This window comes from Oncorhynchus tshawytscha, linkage group LG20, assembly GCF_018296145.1.
Source record: "Oncorhynchus tshawytscha isolate Ot180627B linkage group LG20, Otsh_v2.0, whole genome shotgun sequence".
In the NCBI taxonomy this organism is placed as follows: domain Eukaryota; kingdom Metazoa; phylum Chordata; class Actinopteri; order Salmoniformes; family Salmonidae; genus Oncorhynchus; species Oncorhynchus tshawytscha.
The window spans coordinates 23772457-23789813 of NC_056448.1; the positions used below are offsets into that span (position 1 = coordinate 23772457).

General features: G+C 44.2%; 1 protein-coding gene across 1 annotated transcript; it reads right to left on the minus strand.

Annotated features, from left to right (window-relative positions):
* Window positions 1-7105: 7105 nt before the first annotated feature.
* Window positions 7106-13524, minus strand: LOC112220379 (F-box only protein 15-like). Its single transcript, XM_024382247.2, has 12 exons — window positions 13124-13524; window positions 12812-12970; window positions 12529-12633; window positions 12353-12425; window positions 12052-12218; window positions 11634-11834; window positions 11431-11560; window positions 11227-11309; window positions 10180-10325; window positions 9950-10074; window positions 9123-9278; window positions 7106-8858 (listed from the first exon to the last, which is right to left on the minus strand). The coding sequence occupies exons 1-12, from the start codon at window positions 13267-13269 to the stop codon at window positions 8748-8750; spliced, it is 1602 nt and encodes a 533-aa protein (XP_024238015.1). The 5' UTR covers window positions 13270-13524; the 3' UTR covers window positions 7106-8747.
* Window positions 13525-17357: the final 3833 nt, after the last annotated feature.

Sequence of the window (17357 nt, forward strand, 5' to 3'; positions counted from 1 at the left end):
GTACTTGTTTCCTCCAGCATCTTCACAAGGTCCTTTGCTGTTGTTCTGGGATTGATTTGCACTTTTCGCACCAAAGTATGTTGTCCACTGACCATTCACACCTTCTCACTAGTGGAACTTTTGTATCAAATCCCCATTTTGGAGATTTAGGAGTTTGCCATGTGAAATCCTTTGTTCTCTCTATGTGTCTCTTTCTGCATGGCCAGGGGGAGAGAGTCTCCTCCAGGAATTTATGACCTGAGATGACATAACCTGGGTGTAAGAGAGAGAGAGAGAGAGGGGAAGATGCCACAATCTATATCCAGAAAGGGGCACGTCATGACACCAGTGACGCGAGCCTACCAGATGAGCCTATTGCCTTTTATGCTCGCTTCGAGGCAAGCAACACTGAAGCATACACGAGAGCACCAGCTGTTCTGCATGGGATAACGCTCTCGGTAGCCAATGTGAACGAAACCTTTAAACAGGGCAACATTCAAAAATCAGCTGGGCCAGACGGATTACCAGGACGTGTACTCAAATAATGCGCGGACCAGCTGTCATGTGTCTTCACTGACATTTTCAACCTCTCCCTGACCGAGTTTGTAATACCTACATGTTTCAAGCAGACCACCATAGTCCCTGTGCCCAAGGAAGCAAAGGTAACCTGCCTAAATGATTACTGCCCCGTGGCACTCACGTTGGTAGCCATGAAGTGCTTTGAAAAGCTGGTCATGGCTCACATCAACAGCAACCTCCCGGACACCCTAGACCCACTCCAATTCGCATACCGCCCCAACAGATCCACAGATGACACAATTTCTATCGCACTCCACACTGACCTTTCTCACCTGGATAAAAGGAACACCTATGTGAGAATGCTGTTCATTGACTACAGCTCACCGTTCAACACCATAGTGCCCATGAAGCTCATCACTAAGCTAAGAACTCTGGGACTAAACACCTCCCTCTGCAACTGAATCCTGGACTTCCTGACGGGCCGCCCCCAGGTGGTAAGAGTAGGCAACAACATGTCTGCCACGCTGATCCTTAACACTGGGGCCCCTCCGGGGTGTGTACTTAGTCCCCTCCTGTATTTCCTGTTCACCCACGACTGCATGTCAAAACACGACTCCAACACCATCATTAAGTTTGCTGACGACACAACAGTGGTAGGCCTGATCACCGACAATGATGAGAACAGCCTACATGGAGGTCAGAGACCTGACAGTGTGGATCCAGGACCGAAAACCTTTCCCTCAATGTCAGTAAGACAAAGGAGCTGATCGTGGACTATAGGAAATGGAGTTTGTAGTGGAGACGGCCGAGATCTTCACGTTCCTTGGTGTGCACATCAATAATGACCTTTCATGGTCCAAATACACCAACACAGTTGTGAAGAGGGCACGCCAATTTCGCATGGGCCCTCAGATCCTCAAAAAGTTCTACAGCTGCACCATTGAGAGCATCTTGACTGGCTGCATCACTGCTTGGTATGTCAACAGCTCTGAATCCGAACGCAAGAAGCTACAGTGGGTAGTGTGGGCCGGACACCTAAAATTGTCAAAGACTCCAACCTCCCAAGTCATAGTCTGTTCTCTCTGCTACCACATGGCAAACGGTACCGGAGAACCATGTCTGGGACCAAAGGGATCCTGAACAGCTTCTACCCAAAAGCCATGAGACTGCTGAACAGTTTATTAAATGGCTACTCAAACGTCTTGCTTTTCACCAAATCAATTTCTATCAGCACTTGACTCTAGGGTGCACGACATGCAGTACCAGTCAAAATATATGTTCTTGTGGCAGACCAGGGGGTTTGGTCAAGACGTTTACACAGATCAGACACGGACAGAGTATGATTAGCCCGGTTTCAAGGGTGTTTATTAAATAATAAATCAAAAGAAAAGGATAGGTCACCCCATGAGTCTCTCTCCTGGGCTCTGGGTCTTGCTGTATCCTGTCAGGCACACAAACGTCTTCGCTCGGACACCGTCTCCAACTACACGGAAGTCACCTTACTTCCCCCAGTCCTCCTCTGTGTGCTGTCCTTCTGGCAGCCTTATGGGGCTTGTACAGCTGGTGAGCAATCAGCCCTTGATTACTCACCAACTCCCCAATCAGCCCCAATTAGTCTTGGGCGGAGAGCCCTTCAAGACCTGGCATGTTCAGCAGATGGAGCCATCGCCTCGTGATGTATACTCCGTCTGTCACCAGGCCTCGACGAGTCTCCCCCTGGTGGCTGACCTGAAGTACGCCACAGATATATTTGAGAATCTAGCCACCCTTTGCCTTGATGACAGCTTTGCACACTCTTGGCTTTCTCTCAACCAGCTTCATGAGGTAGTCACCTGGAATGCGTTTCAATTGACAGGTATTCCTTGTTAAAAGTTCATTTGTGGAATTTCTTTCCTTCTTAATGCTTTTGAGCGAATCAGTTGTGTTGTTACTTGGTAGGGGTAGTATACAGAAGATAGCCCTATTTGTTAAAAGAACAAGTCCATATCATGGCAAGAACAGCTCAAATAAGCAAAGAGAAACGACAGTCCATCATTACTTTAAGCCATGAAGGTCAGTCAATCCCGGAACATTTTGGTCGCAAAGACCATCAAGCGCTAATCTGAAATTGGCTCTCATGAGGACCGCCACAGAAAAGGAAAACCCTGTGTACCTCTACTGCAGAGAATAAGTTCATTAGAGTACCAAGCCTCAGAAATTGCAGCCCAAATAAATGCTTCACAGAGTTCAAGTAACAGACACATCTCAACATCAACTGTTCAGAGGAGACTGTGTGAATCTGACCTTCATGGTTGAATTTCTGCAAAGAAACCATTACTAAAGGACACCAATAATAAGAAGAGACTTGTTGGGCCTAGAAACACGAGCAATGGACATTAGACTGGTGGAAATCTGTCTTTTGGTCTGATGAGTCCAAATTTGAGATTTTTGGTTCCATCCACTGTATCTTTGTGAGATGCAGAGCTGGTGAACGGATGATCTCCGCATGTGTGGGTCCCACCGTAAAGCATAGAGGAGACTGTGATAGTTTGGGGGTGCTTTGCTGGTGACACTGTTGGTGATTTATTTAAAATTCAAGGCACACAACCAGCATGGCTACCACAGCATTCTGCAGCGATACGCCATCCCATCTGGTTTGCTTTTAGTGGGACTATCATTTGTTTTTCAACAGGACAATGACCCAACACACCTCTGGGCTGTGTAACGACTATTTGACCAAGAAGGAGAGTGATGGAGTGATTTATCAGATGACCTGGCCTCCACAATCACCGACCTCAACCCAATTAAGATGGTTTGGGATGAATTGGACTGCAGAGTGAAGGAAAAGCAGCCAACAAGTGCTCAGCATATCCTTCAACACTGGTGGAAAAGCATTACAGGTGAAGCTGGTTGAGAGAATACCAAGAGTGTGCAAAGCTGTCATCAATGCAAAGGGTGGCTACTTTGAAGAATCTAAAATCTTAAATATATTTTGATTTGTTTAACACTTTTTTGGTTAATACATGATTCCATGTGTTATTTCATAATTTTGATGTCTTCACTATTATTCTACAATTTAGAAAATAGTGAAAATAAAGAAAAAGCCTTGAATGTGTAATGGTTGTCGGTGGAAGAAGGTGAGGACCAAAGCGCGTGGTACTTGTTATTTATTTAAACTGACCACTAACAAACAAACAAACAAACAAACAAACAAACAAACAAACAAACAAACAAACAAACAAACAAACAAACAAACAAACAAACAAACAAAACAGCACCGTCAGGTGCAACCTACACTAAACAGAAAATATAATCACCCACAACTCAAGGGTGAAAACAGGCTGCCTAAGTATGGTTCTCAATCAGGGATAATGGTTGACAGCTGCCTCTGATCGAGAACCATTCCAGGCCAAACACAGAAATACCAAATCATAGAAAAAAGAACACGGACTGCCCACCCAACTCACGCCCTGACCATACTAAAACAAAGACATAACAAAAGAACTAAGGTCAGAACGTGACAGAATGAGTAGGTGTGTCCAAACTTTTGACTGGTACTGTAAATTTGATTGACATAAGCCTAATTGCTCCAGGATCGCCATTGATAATGGCTGAATCTGGCCGTAACCACACTCTCCGAGGGTGTCTCAGGGGATGTTGAGATATGCCAAAAATACATTTCCAATTAACACATGAGTATAATACACACTTGTGCATCTGTTAATTAGGACAAATATAAGCACCCACCAAACTATTATTATCATGTACTCCTTTTGCCTAAGCAAGCAAGTCTCAAATATTATACAAATGGCCTAAAATATGTCTATACTGCATTTAATCTTAACCCAGTCTTGTTAAAAAATGTCAGACCCTCACTTGTTATGGTACACTGAACATCATTGCGTGTAAGATATTAATTGAAATGTCATGCAGCTTCCCATGATGGCACCCTGCAGGGGCAGTGGAGAGATGATGAGATGGGCATTTTTAGGACCGAACGGAGGTGAGGATACGGCTCATCGACGCTGTGTCATCTCTGGATCCACACCAAGACTGTGGCTGAATGCCTGGCTGGCTGAGAGAACATCAACTTTGCAGTAAACCTGCAAGGTTTAATGAGCCAATATTATTGTCAGGCCTGTCCTGTCCTCCTCTCGTCTCGTTGACTCCCTCTCTGTTTGGACTGAGTGGCAGAGGGTGTCCCAGACTCCCAGTGTCCTGTGGTTTGATGGTCACTTGTTGTTTGTCTGTGCAACGACACGTGTCAACACTCATTAATGCCTGAAATAAAGGGATCATGGCTGCCAAGCTGATGCTGTCCTGCTTCAGCACAACCTGATTTTCAATGGAAGGTGACATGGGTGCAAAGGTAGAAGCTTTATGCAGCGACAGACTCATTTCCAAATAAACATCCCATCCCTGACAGCGCCAGCGGGTTAAAATAAATATGTGTCTTAGAGAAATTAAAGTGCCTGTGGATAGCTATAAAGAAGGGGTACCTATGTAGCCCAATTGTTTCATGCAAAAGAACCAGATGGAGTCTGTCGTAATCCATCCTGGACCATAGTGTGTGATATGTTTAACATTGTCTAAACACCATTTACCACAAGCCAAACTAGGCCTGGTGGATTTAAATTAGGAGCATTATTTTGTGATGCAGTGTTAGGAGGGAGTTTTGTCTCTCTACCATTATTAAAGCTTCAGCAACGTGCATGTTAGCGGTGGTAGCCATCTGGGAACGGTTCCAGGTCTTAGCTGGGCATTTCAAGACATGCAAACATGCTCTTACGGCAGCTATTAATGGAAGGAACCCTGTTGAGTGGTGGTCTGGTCACTAGTGTTGTTGGCCTGGATAAACTAGCTAAACAGTATAGGTGGCTGAAAGGTTGAATGGTCATCTAAAATGGATCAACCATGTTCAACCCTAATTACCGACAGGAAGCTGGATGGATGTCCAGCTATTCAGACTAATCGGCAGAGAAGTATGAGTCCCTAATAAGGTGATTGGTAGGAGGAGTTTAGTGGGGATGAAAGAGAGGCTGAAAAAATACGTAAACCTGTGGGAAAAAACTGCAAATTATGTGTTTGGGGCTGTTACTCACCATGTGTGCTCTCCTAATTCTCCCCTCTGTTCTTGCTCTGAAATTAAAATAGATTATTTTCTCTTCGGTCCTAAAATGAACACTTTAATAATCAATAGTTCTGGAAGCATGGCCTCGTATTGACCCTACGATTTCCCCTCGCTCAAAAAGATTTTGGATCCTTTTCCTGACAATTTCAATCTAGGTGAAACATGAAAAGAACATCCATGAATGATCTGTAAGGACCCAGGTCACTGGATGGCTGTTAACCTTTGCTGACACTAATCCTGTTCTGAGATTGACATTAAAAGCCACTGTGCAGGTGTGTCTTAATCATAGAGATAGAGGACTCATCTTTACACCTGTGACATTATAGCATCTGTGACAGCATTGGCAGCGCCATTGAGGCTACAACCCATAGGAATCCCCCCTCAGTTGACTACTATGACTACTTTAAAATGGAGGAAGCATGGTGGAAGCCCTCAATGGCGCTGCCCATGCTAAAACAGCATTTTGGCCTCTAGAGATAAATATCATTCTCTATGGTATTAATCTGTCTTCAACCTCTCTACTACTCTCCATTAGTTGAATGATGAGATGGACTTCATTGTATCCATCAAATCTGAGTTGAGAGATTAGTGTAAATCAAATATGCCCGGTACAGTGATGTAGGCTATAAGAAATCTCATGATTTATCATTAGCTCATACAAGTTTTTAAGACAGTAAGAACCATTAAATAATTTCTGAAGCCCTGTACATTGTTGTTATCATGGCCTCCACACAACCTCTAGAGAAATCTGGACCATACTCTTGAGCTGCCTATATGGACTGACTGGCAATAATGCAGGTTATGTCTAGCAGTCAGTCCTTATAGGCAGCTCAAGAATATGGTCCAGAGTTTGTGAGGTAGCTCTGGGACCTCTCCAGAGCCACAGTGATGGGAGGCATTGCCCCGTGGCTAGCCCACTGTGAACAGCACAGACAAAGATGAATGGCTGGGGCCAGGCTGAGCCTCCTTCTCTCAGTGTCACAGGATGACAAATGAAAGTGGCTCTCAGAGCATGGCCACCATACACATCACTCCACAGGAGACTGGGATGAGTTACAGTCCAAGTGGATTTTTTTACATTTTAGTCATTTAGCAGATGCTCTTATCCAGAGCGACAGACAGGAGCAATTAGGTTTACGTGCATTGCTCAAGGGCACATCAACATATTTTTTACCTAGTCAGCTCAGGGATTTGAACCAATAACCTTTTGGGTACTGGCCCAACACTCTTAACTGCTAGAGTACCTGTCCTCCAACCGGTATCTGCTCTCACAGACTAATGAAGGGGAGGCCACAGTCCTGACTCTTGCTACATCCTGCAGGGTTGAAATGTAAAAGTGTATTGGTATTCCATGTCATCTCACTTTTTTATTTGACTATTTCCCACCTGTGCTGACTTAGGGATATGTGCTTTTTTATAGCATCACTTGTAATGGCATCAACTCAGGACTCTAACACACATACGAACACACACAAACACACGGTATATACTCAAGAGCCAGTTTATTAGGAACACCACACATCACAAAAATGGAGTGGAAATACATTGTCTGGTCCGATGAATCCCGGTTCCTATTGCATCAAGCTGATGGCAGAGTCAGGATTTGGTTTAAGCAGCATGGGTCCATGGCCCAAACCTGCCTGGTGTCTATGGTACAGGCTGGTGGCAGTGGTGTAATGGTGTGGGGAAAGTTGTCCTGGCACATGTTAGGTCCCTTGATTGCAATTGAGCAATGTTTCAATGCCCTGAAGAATTCAATGTGTTCTGCAGGCAAAAGGGAGTCTGACCGGGTACTAGATGGGTATACCTAATAAACTGGCTACTACCTATGCCGGTAAAGCTTCTTTAAACAGGAACACATTATCAAGACAAAAGTAAGCAGTCAAAAGAACTGTGAGGGATTTAAACAACTACCTGATCTGTATAATCTTTATCTTTTGTAGTGATCTCTGCTCTGTTGAGGGGTCAGCACTATTAGGACCTGTCAAATATAATTATCTGAAAAGGCCACCCGAAGATTGATGCTTGGATAGAGAGGTCAGTCGTTGAGAATTTTAAACATCCGATGGCCCCAGGGCCCTAGGGAGTGTTACAACTCACTCAGGATCCAGGAGAAGGCGGTGAGGTGGGACCCGGATGCTGTGATGTATGAGTGTAATCTCCACTCTCTCACTTTTTCGCTCTTTCGTTTTCTGGTTAAGAACATACACAGGGCCCATGTGCCAAATGTACTGAAGCATCGACTCAATGAACCAAAGCAGTGAATCGCAGCAGTTCTTTCCACTCAATCAACAACTCTTTACTGTAACTAGCTACGGTATTGAACAATATTTGTATAAATGAAGGCTTGGATATATGGAATCAGTATGTAGAAATAATAATATTGATGCTTAGACAGTTGGCATCAGCAGTTGTCCTGATTAGGTTCTAACAGTGAGGCAGTGTACACAATAAGACTTCTCTCGGCTTAGAAAGAAAGAAAAGCAATCGTGGCCAGGGCTGTGAGGGAGCACTTGCGTTTTGCTGGGACTGAAAATAGCGCTATTGGGGATGAAGATCACTGCTGCCATCCTGAGAATGTAAAGCGTAATACAGTAGAACACAGGCTGATCCCTCCAGTTTCACTTAGCTTGTCTAGTGCTTTTAAAGAATGCACTATGGCGGAATAAAAAATAACACCGAAATATATAAATCAGAATATTTATCAGAATCAGATAGTCCATCTGTAACAGAAAGTTTACAAACCCAAAATAGTTCAACTCTGTTAACACATTTCACATGTAGTTTTGCTCTTTATAATATGGCAAGACATACTTAAAAAAAAGTAAGATTACATTTTACCAATGTGTACTAATGATTCACAAAACAATGCATAAAACTATATAAATATACAGAAATAATGAAAACTGGCCGGGGAAAACCCTCAAACTTGAACTACTTCAAACTTACTCAGAACAAAACCCAACTAAACTATGTCATCAATTGACATACTGTATACAGGCTCAACACTTTACTTCAAGCTTCTATCATAAGGCCTACATTATACTGCATAACAACAACATAACAGTTGTCAGTTGTCAGCTGTCATGACAGTTTATGTCACCACTTTGTCATCACAGTGCCACCTCTACATGCAGCGTCAGTAGGCTCTCCCAAAGTGCTTGTTGACTTTGGCCGTGGCGATGAAGACTACCAGATTGATGAGGAAGTACTGTCTCTGCTCTTCCAGCCACACAAGGTCCATCCTCACCTACAACAATAAAGAACTCATACATTATTGTTAAGAAAAAAAAACAGATGTCCACTCATTGGTTGCTGCTCCCCATATGTGATCATTTACTTACATTAAAGGTTATGGGTGATAATGTAAAATGTAAATATATACAGTACAGATACAATGTTTCCAATGACATGGTCCTTGTCAAATAAACCAACCCAACAAAAAACAAGTAGGCACAGCTCTGCACAAAGGTAATCTATCCTCTGACGTGTGAGTCATGTGGGGTTGGTTTACCTTGCCTTCTGCATCCTGGTACTTGATCAGGAAGTGCTGTCCCTCGTAGTCGTTGGATGGCTCCTTACTGTTCAGTGCCATACACACGGGTGTGCTGACACACCAGAAGGGGTTCTGGTACTCATCCATCAGGGTCAGGCTCATCATGCAGCAATTCTACACAGACAGACAGAGAGAGAAATAGAAGTAGAGAGAGACATAAACCATGTTTCCAAATCAAATCAATTTTTATTTGTCACATGCTTCCTAAACAACAGGTGTAGCCTAACAGTGAAACACTTACTTAGGGGCAAAGACAAAAAACAGCTGTGATGGAAACAGGCACTGCCTGTTTCGATACCATTTTATAAATGCAGACAGATCATTTGTTCGTTCGACATGGTGGGTAGGCAGTGCCTACACATACTGTATCTGTGATCTGTTGGCTAGAGCGCACGTGCCAAGACCAGAGTAGGCACATTTATTATTTAACCAACAGTTTGTGACAAAAAAAAAAAAACTTGTCTGCACTACGTCATCACACACTAATTTTTATCCACAACAAGTCAGTTTGGTGGAAACACCACTGGTGGGAAAATGCACATATTTTCTTTATGCAGATTTTACAATATTCACATGAAAATCTGTCGCCAATTGAACGGAAAGCTAGCGAGAGAGAGAAATAAAGAGATAAATAGACAGAGAGAGAGAGAGAAAGAGAGAGAGAGGGGGAGCGCCAAAGTCTATATGTCAGCTGTTCTGTTATCACAATGACCCCATCATGTAGCCCTGGTGGTTCCAGTAAAGTGTAACCTAAACCAGTCAGAGTCAGTGTTCCCCTACAGTACCTCCACGGTGCCCTCTAGAGCCTCACACTTCCAGGGCAGGCTGATCCTGCCAGAGAGAGGGGTGTGCTGGGACAGGCTTCCCCTGTTGATGACATTCAGCTGGATGAAACCACCATGGACCTGACCTGGACAACCACAACACACAATCAAAGTCAACTACAGACTGCGGTATCGTACAGCGGCCCAATGTGGTTCTGAAAGAGAAACCTCCTGGGTACTGGTTTCATTACTTTTGATACAGTAGAGTTGAGAGAAGTGGCCGGCCATGATCTGGGTCACAGTGTTGTGTAGTATAATGCGGAGCGTGTAACCATGGAGGCCAGAGTCAGGGTCCATGTCGTCGAAAGGAGGCTTGTTCTCTGGCATGGAATAGGGGCTGAGAGAGAGAGAGAGAGAGAGAAGAGAGGGAGGAGACCGAAGAGAAGAGAAAGAAGAGAGAGAGGAGACAGAAGAGAAGAGAAAGAAGAGAGAGGAGAGAGGGAGGAGACCGAAGAGAAGAGAAAGAAGAGAGAGGAGAGAGGGAGGAGACCGAAGAGAAGAGAAAGAAGAGAGAGGAGAGAGGGAGGAGACCGAAGAGAAGAGAAAGAAGAGAGAGGAGAGAGAAGAGAGGGAGACCGAAGAGAGAGAGAGGAGAGAGAGAGAGGGAGAAGAGAGAGAAGAGAAGAGAAAGAAGAGAGAGGAGAGAGAAGAGGGAGAGGAGACCGAAGAGAGAGAGAGAGAGAAGAGAGAGAGAGAGAGAGAGAGAGAGAGAGAAGAGAGAAAGAGAGAGAGAGAGAGAGAGAGAGAGAGAAGAGAGAAGAGAGGAGAGAGAGAGAGAGAGAGAGAGAAGAGGAGAGGAGAGAGAGAGAGAGAGAGAGAGAGAAGAGAGAGGAGGAGAGAAGAGAGAAGAGAGAGAGAGAGAGAGAGAGAGAGAAGAGAGAGAGAGAGAGAGGAGAGAGAGAGAGAGAAGAGAGAGAGAGAGAGAGAAGAGAGAGAGAGAGAGAGGAGAGAGAGAGGAGAGAAGAGAGGAGAGAGAGGAGAGAGGAGAAAGAGAGAGGAGAGAGAGGAGAGAGGAGAGAGAGAGGAGAGAGGAGAGGGAGAGAGGAGAGAGGAGAGGGAGAGAGGGAGAAGAGAGAGAGAGAGAGAGAGGGAGAGTGAGAGAGGAGAGAGAGAGAATGACTTAGTTTTTTAATTGAACATGCATGCAACATCCTTTTCTGCTGAAATATAAAAAACAGATTCCAGTCATGCCAATTTGTTCAATCCTAGCCTGTTCCGGAGTCAGGGGCGCTGCATACCACATTGAGGTGCCCAGGAGACTCCTCTCCACCAGCCTGTGGTAGTGGAAGCTGGCCATCACAAAGGCAATGGACCACCGGCCCTGTGGAATGACACAGGGAAATCCCAAACATTATACACTTTTTATCAGAAAACAAACTAACTCATCAGCACACTGTGGGTTAGCCCATCAATTTTCTAATGATGTGATTTAGATGACATACCCTCCAGACGCCAATGACAATGCTAGGCGAAAAGAGTACCAGGGTGACTAGTTGGTCTCTACCGATGACCTGGCCACTCTTAGAGATGGTGTCCCTGTCAAACTTAGCCATCAGAGACCGCCAGCCAGGCCTGAGGGGAGAAGAGGGGAGCAGGCATTTCACCCAGAGGCAAGAAGAGACAAGAGAGAAAGAGAGACACTCACTTATTGATGTTAGGGGAGCTGAGAGCTTGTCTTTTGACACCATCTAGCTGTAAGGTAGAGAGCTGGTGGAAGGAGGGCCAGCGCCCGCTGCTCCAGCACACCGTCACGGACGAGTCAGAGAAGTAGGCACGGCTCTGCTCAAACGTCCCCTCCAACCCCCACTTGTCAGACACTGTAATCTCCCAGGTCACACGCTGGCTCCTGAGGCAGTGGAGAGGAGAACAAAATACATTAGAGTAACTATGTAAACATAGTTGCGGACAATTTAATTGATTCTGGCCCAGTGAGTAGGTTCTGACAATATTACAGCAGCATTGGAGCCTCTGTATGTGTGCGCCTTATAAATGGCATGTTTTATACATGAGCCTGAACAACAGAGGCAGTACAACTTCAGTACTAACTGCAGAAACTGTTTAACCTGAGGATTCTTTCAGTCTGACTGGGCAAGCCTGTGAAAGGGTTGATGTCTCTCAACTCCTTCCTCCACTTGGTCTCATTGAAGCCAGCCATGGTCCTGAAGTACAGTCTTCTCCAATAGCCCTCTGGTCTCTCCTGGACCACCACCGCACTCAGTTTATCCAGCACCTGGTGGAGGAAAACACCAATAATAATAATAATCATACAAAAAATAATGTGCATACAAGCACATAATGCTCATAAAAAATGACCTTGGTGTGATAAGTAAAAAGGAGTGTTATGAAATATGAATTGCACTGAACCTCGTCCAAACGCTTGGGCCTCCACTTCTTACTGTGTCCATACTCTGCAGAATACATCTTGTGCCACATTCCACTGCAACAAAATACTGTGGGTCAAAAATGATGACGTAAAACCAGTCTGTAAGACTGTAGGGAGGAAGAATAGACTACAATGTGACCAGTACTTCACTCCTTACTTGTTGTGGGCCATCTCATAGAATCGCTTGTTGGTGAAGCCGATGGAGAAGAGAGAGAGGGCATCCAGGTACGATAGGATCTTCAGAAGGATCTCCGGTGGCATCCTAATAAAACACCAAATAGACATGATTAAAACATTTATTGGAATGCTTGATCTTTCCCATCTAGTGCAAACACAATCGAGTAATCAGATTGCAGGGCATAGAACCAATAACATATGTTGCATATGTTCTATGCCCTGCAATCTGATTACTCGTGGGTTCCACAGCAACCCACTTTTACCTCTCTATGTGATTCGGTGTGCACTCAGCTGGCTTGCCAGCATGTCCAGTAGACTTTGTAGGCACCCTTGGCAGTGGTACAACTGGCTGACAGGGTACAGTAGCCTTTGCCGCCTTCTTTTTCCTCTTCTTCTTTCGTGGCAGTGTTGGTGGTTCCACACTTGTAGTCGAGCATAGAGAAGGACAGAGATGCAACACAATTTTGCAGTCAACAAAAGTCAGTGGCTAGCTGAAGTTAGTCAGCTACAAACCAGCTTATTGGGGCTCAGTGCATACTATGCAACAGGAGTTGACGACATCACACAACTCATACCTTTGAGTGCCCGGGGAAAATCCAGTCATTTTCTCGCTGAGTCTACTATTCTCTTTGCCTGTCGGTCCTTGACCCTCTGTTGGCGGGGCATTCTTCAACAAACCCTCTCTGAAACTGCGGAAAAGTTGTCCGCGGCCAATAGCCATAGCTAGCTAGCTAACGTTAGTTACCTACAACAGGAGAAGCTACAGATGCTGTCAAGTTCAAGTTGTGAGAAAGCTCTGTCTAACTAGGCACACTTTGCAAACCTGTAATGACACTATTCAAACAAGCCCTCTACCGTCAAGTCTGCAAAAGCACGCAGAATTGCCATTTCTACGTTCTCCTAACACATGAGTGTTTGTTATTGTTATTATCAAATGTGAATGGGCCTTTTTCACGTTTGATAAGGTCTGCAAATGGTGAAGTAAAGATCACTGCTGCCATCCAGAGGATATAACGTGTAATAGCACGGATTGAAGGTGATCCCTTCAGTAGGTCTTCCCTTTCATCTGTGGTAGCTAGGCTATGCTGCAAAATCCATATTCAGTTACGTTATTATTAGTAGTAATTTTAATTCATGCAATATGGGTTAGAAATCATTTATCATTCAGGTCATTGAGATATAAAAGGGAAATCATGAACATGCCTAATGAGTCCACTGGTCCCACTCACACAGAAGTAACCTACGCCTTGACCTCTTTCTCCCCTCTCTCTCCAGATGAAATCCTGTTACTAGTGAGGTCCGGCTGCCCGACAAGCCGCCCGCTCGACCCCATCCCCTCCTCCCTTTTCCAGACCATCTCTGGAGACCTTCTCCCATTCCTCACTTCCCTTATCAACTCATCCCTGACCACTGACTGCGTCCCTTCTGACTTCAATATGGCCAAAGTTTCGCCCCTCCTCAAGAAACCAACACGCAACCCATCTGATGTCAAAAACTACAGACCGGTATCCCGTCTTTCTTTTCATTCCAAAATACTTATGCTTGCTGTCTCTGACCAACTCTCTCACATTCTCTCTCAGAACGATCTTCTTGACCCTAACCAGTCAGGCTTCAAGATGGGTCACTCAACTGAGACTGCACTTCTCTGTGTCACGGAGGCTCTCCTCACTGCCATAGCTGACTCTCTCTCTCTTCTGTTCTCATCCTCCGAGATCTATCCGCTGCCTTTGACATGTGAACCATCAGATCCTCCTCTCCACCCTCTCAGGGCTGGACGTCTCAGGCGCTGCACACTCTTGGATTGCATCCTACCTGGCAGGACACAACTACTAGGTGATGTGGGCAGGATCTGTATCTACACCATGTACTGTAACTACTGGTGTCCCCAGGACTCGGTTCTAGGGCCTCTCCTCTTCTTACTATACACCAAGTCACTCAGCTCTGTCATATCCTCACATGGTCTCTCCTATCATTGCTATGCGGATGACACTCCACTACTCTTCTCCTTCCCCCCTTCTGACACCCAGGTGGTGACACGCATTTCTGCGTGCCTGGCAGATATGTGTGCTTGGATGTTGGCTCTCCACCTCAAGCTCAAACTCGACAAGACAGAGCTGCTCTTTCTCCACCTGGTGTTCAATCTTCCCATGTTCTCCCATGTCACCCCACTCCTCCGCACACTCCACTGGCTTCAAGTCGAAGCTCACATCCACTACAAGACCATGGTACTTGCCTATGGAGCAGCAAGAGGAACTGCCCCTCCCTAGCTTCAGGTTATGCTCAAACCTTATATCCCAACCTGAGTACTCCGTTCTGCCACCTCTGGTCTCTTGGCCCTCCCACCCCTGCTGGAGGACAGCTTCCTCTCAGCCCAGTCAAAGTGCCTCTTTGTCCTGGCACCCCAGTGGTGGAACCAGCTTCCCCTTGGAGCTAGAACAGCAGAGTCCCTGCCCATCTTCCAAAAACATCTGAAACCCTACCTCTTTAAAGAATAGTCCCCGTTACTAGCACTGACTTTGCTGATAGCTACTTTAATGCAAATGAATTACTTAAAAATCATAAAATATGATTTTCTGGATTTTTGTTTTAGATTCCGTCTCTCACAGCTGAAGTGTACCTATGATAAAAATTACAGACCTCTACATGCTTTGTAAGTAGGAAAACCTGCAAAATCGGCAGTGTATCAAATACTTGTTCTCCCCACTGTATGTGGTTGTCTGGCTATCTTAAGATGAATGCACTAACTGTAAATCGCTCTGTATTAGAGCGTCTGCTAAATGACTCAAATGTAAATATGCACCAAAGTAATCCAAACACAATATTCTACAAAATATCAAATTTATTTTTGATAAAAAATGTATTTTTTTGCACATGCACACACACACCATAAATAATGATTTCTATTTTTTGTTTGTATCTTTGATTCACGGAGCAAGCACATAACCGCAGACTTAAACATCTTATCTGGAGGACACCATGGAGAATGCTTGCACTGTTTACAGTAAGAATAAATCTCAATGCACTAAAAAAGGCAGTCTGAAAATCAAGTATAAACATTTAGAAATTATCTATAAATGGAGAAAAGTACAAAAGAGCAACAGTATAGACACTACACCCATTTACAAATAAAGGATTTGGTATTATGACTAACACCTTTTGACAAATGGATGCATAACATAATGCATAACGTTGGACAAATAATAAAATGTGTACTATATTGCCCGTTGAACATTTCGTACATTCCTTTTTGACAATCCATCATTTGATTTTCTCTCTTTTTTTAATAAACATAAAAGAACCCTGTAATCATTATACAGCAGGGTATTATGCTTGACTCAGATATCTTAGCTGATGGGAATTTAGAGGACCCTGTCAGAATAAAACACTGTCATTTTGAGTCATGGATTGACATGTTGTCCATTATGATCATGTCCATCAAACTGTGGCTGTACAGCAACGGAAGTAATGTTAAACTATTACAGAATAGGATCATGGTTTATGAAAATGGGTTAATATATGGTCCTGAAAGGTGTCAAAATATAGGACAATGTTTGTCTAAAGGCTATGACAGCCTCTCCAGTCAATGGATCAGCTGGATGCATCCTAGCACTCATTTATCCCATAAGCCACATGACTACTGGTTTAGAGGTTGTAGGTACAGTATGTAGGTCATCCCTCCCTTTCCCTTGACTTCAGAAAGAGGTTGTCACGAGTTCTAGAAGAGTGTAAACAAGTAAACGGTGCAGAATCTTGAGCACACCTAGACATCTTTACTGAAATGGCTGAGCGGGGAAAATGGCCCTCTTCGACAGACAACAGAACTGAATATTACACCGGCAATGTAGTTAGCAGCACACCACTAAGATCACATGACTCAACTACTTGTCCTCTTTTTAAATAAAGGATGCACAGACATGAATGCACACTGAGCACACAAACTCACACACATAGCCTACATCCTCAACACATCCATACACACAGAGAACTACTTATTTTCCATTCATCAGACAAAACACACCTTTGTGCAATTGGAAGGCAAACACAGAAGGTTGTCTTTAACTAGGCGTTTCATGACAGTTGGACAGCAATGAAACGAACAAACATACATTTTAGATTTCTATCAAACAAAGCTGCAGAGATGCACTAGGGGTTCTTGGCAAAGACTTGTAAGTCTAAAAACAACCTTGTTCAACCGTAGAAAATGAGGAAAGTCATGCTAGAATTGCTTTCATAAAGGCCACTGAGATGGTTCAAACGTATTATCCAATGCAGCTCCTTCTCCTGTCTGTAATGCCCTGTGTCCAACTACCCTATAGACTTCTAGGTTCTGTGGGTGATTCAACCCTTTGTCACCATCCTGTCTGTGATATATTGCACTGAATAAAGCCTCTGTATTAGCAGCCAGCATTACTGACAGAATGCCATCAATAGTTGTTGCTCCAGTGTTCCAGGAGTATGGTCTCTCCTGGCATCAACATCTCACTGCCACAACATTGATGTTTTTTGCCACATCATGTCTGTAGGAGACCTTATAATTGCACAATTGCTGTGGAAACCATATAGAAATGTTAGATTTGTAATAAACAGAAAAATAGGCTACTCTGTTGTTACCCTGCTTGAAACAAATGCACACAAATGGTTTAGCAGCATCGTCCTGATCTCCATTTGATTAAAGAAAACAGTGGAAATGAAAATCCATGTCATGAAAATCCTAGTTTGTTCTCCTTTTTCCCCTCTACCTCAAATACATCACAGTTATACAGTATGTGTGAGCAAAGGTCTCATTGAATTTGGCACGAAGTACATGTA

Excerpts from the sequence above, each read along its gene's own strand:
- LOC112220379 (XM_024382247.2), bottom strand. The coding sequence starts at position 13,269 with ATGGCTATTGGCCGCGGACAACTTTTCCGCAGTTTCAGAGAGGGTTTG. Across the intron at positions 11,835-12,051 it reads CAGACTGAAAGAATCCTCAG|GAGCCAGCGTGTGACCTGGG; the intron begins GTTAAACAGTTT and ends CCACTGCCTCAG. Across the intron at positions 11,310-11,430 it reads TTGTCATTGGCGTCTGGAGG|GGCCGGTGGTCCATTGCCTT; the intron begins GTATGTCATCTA and ends GTCATTCCACAG.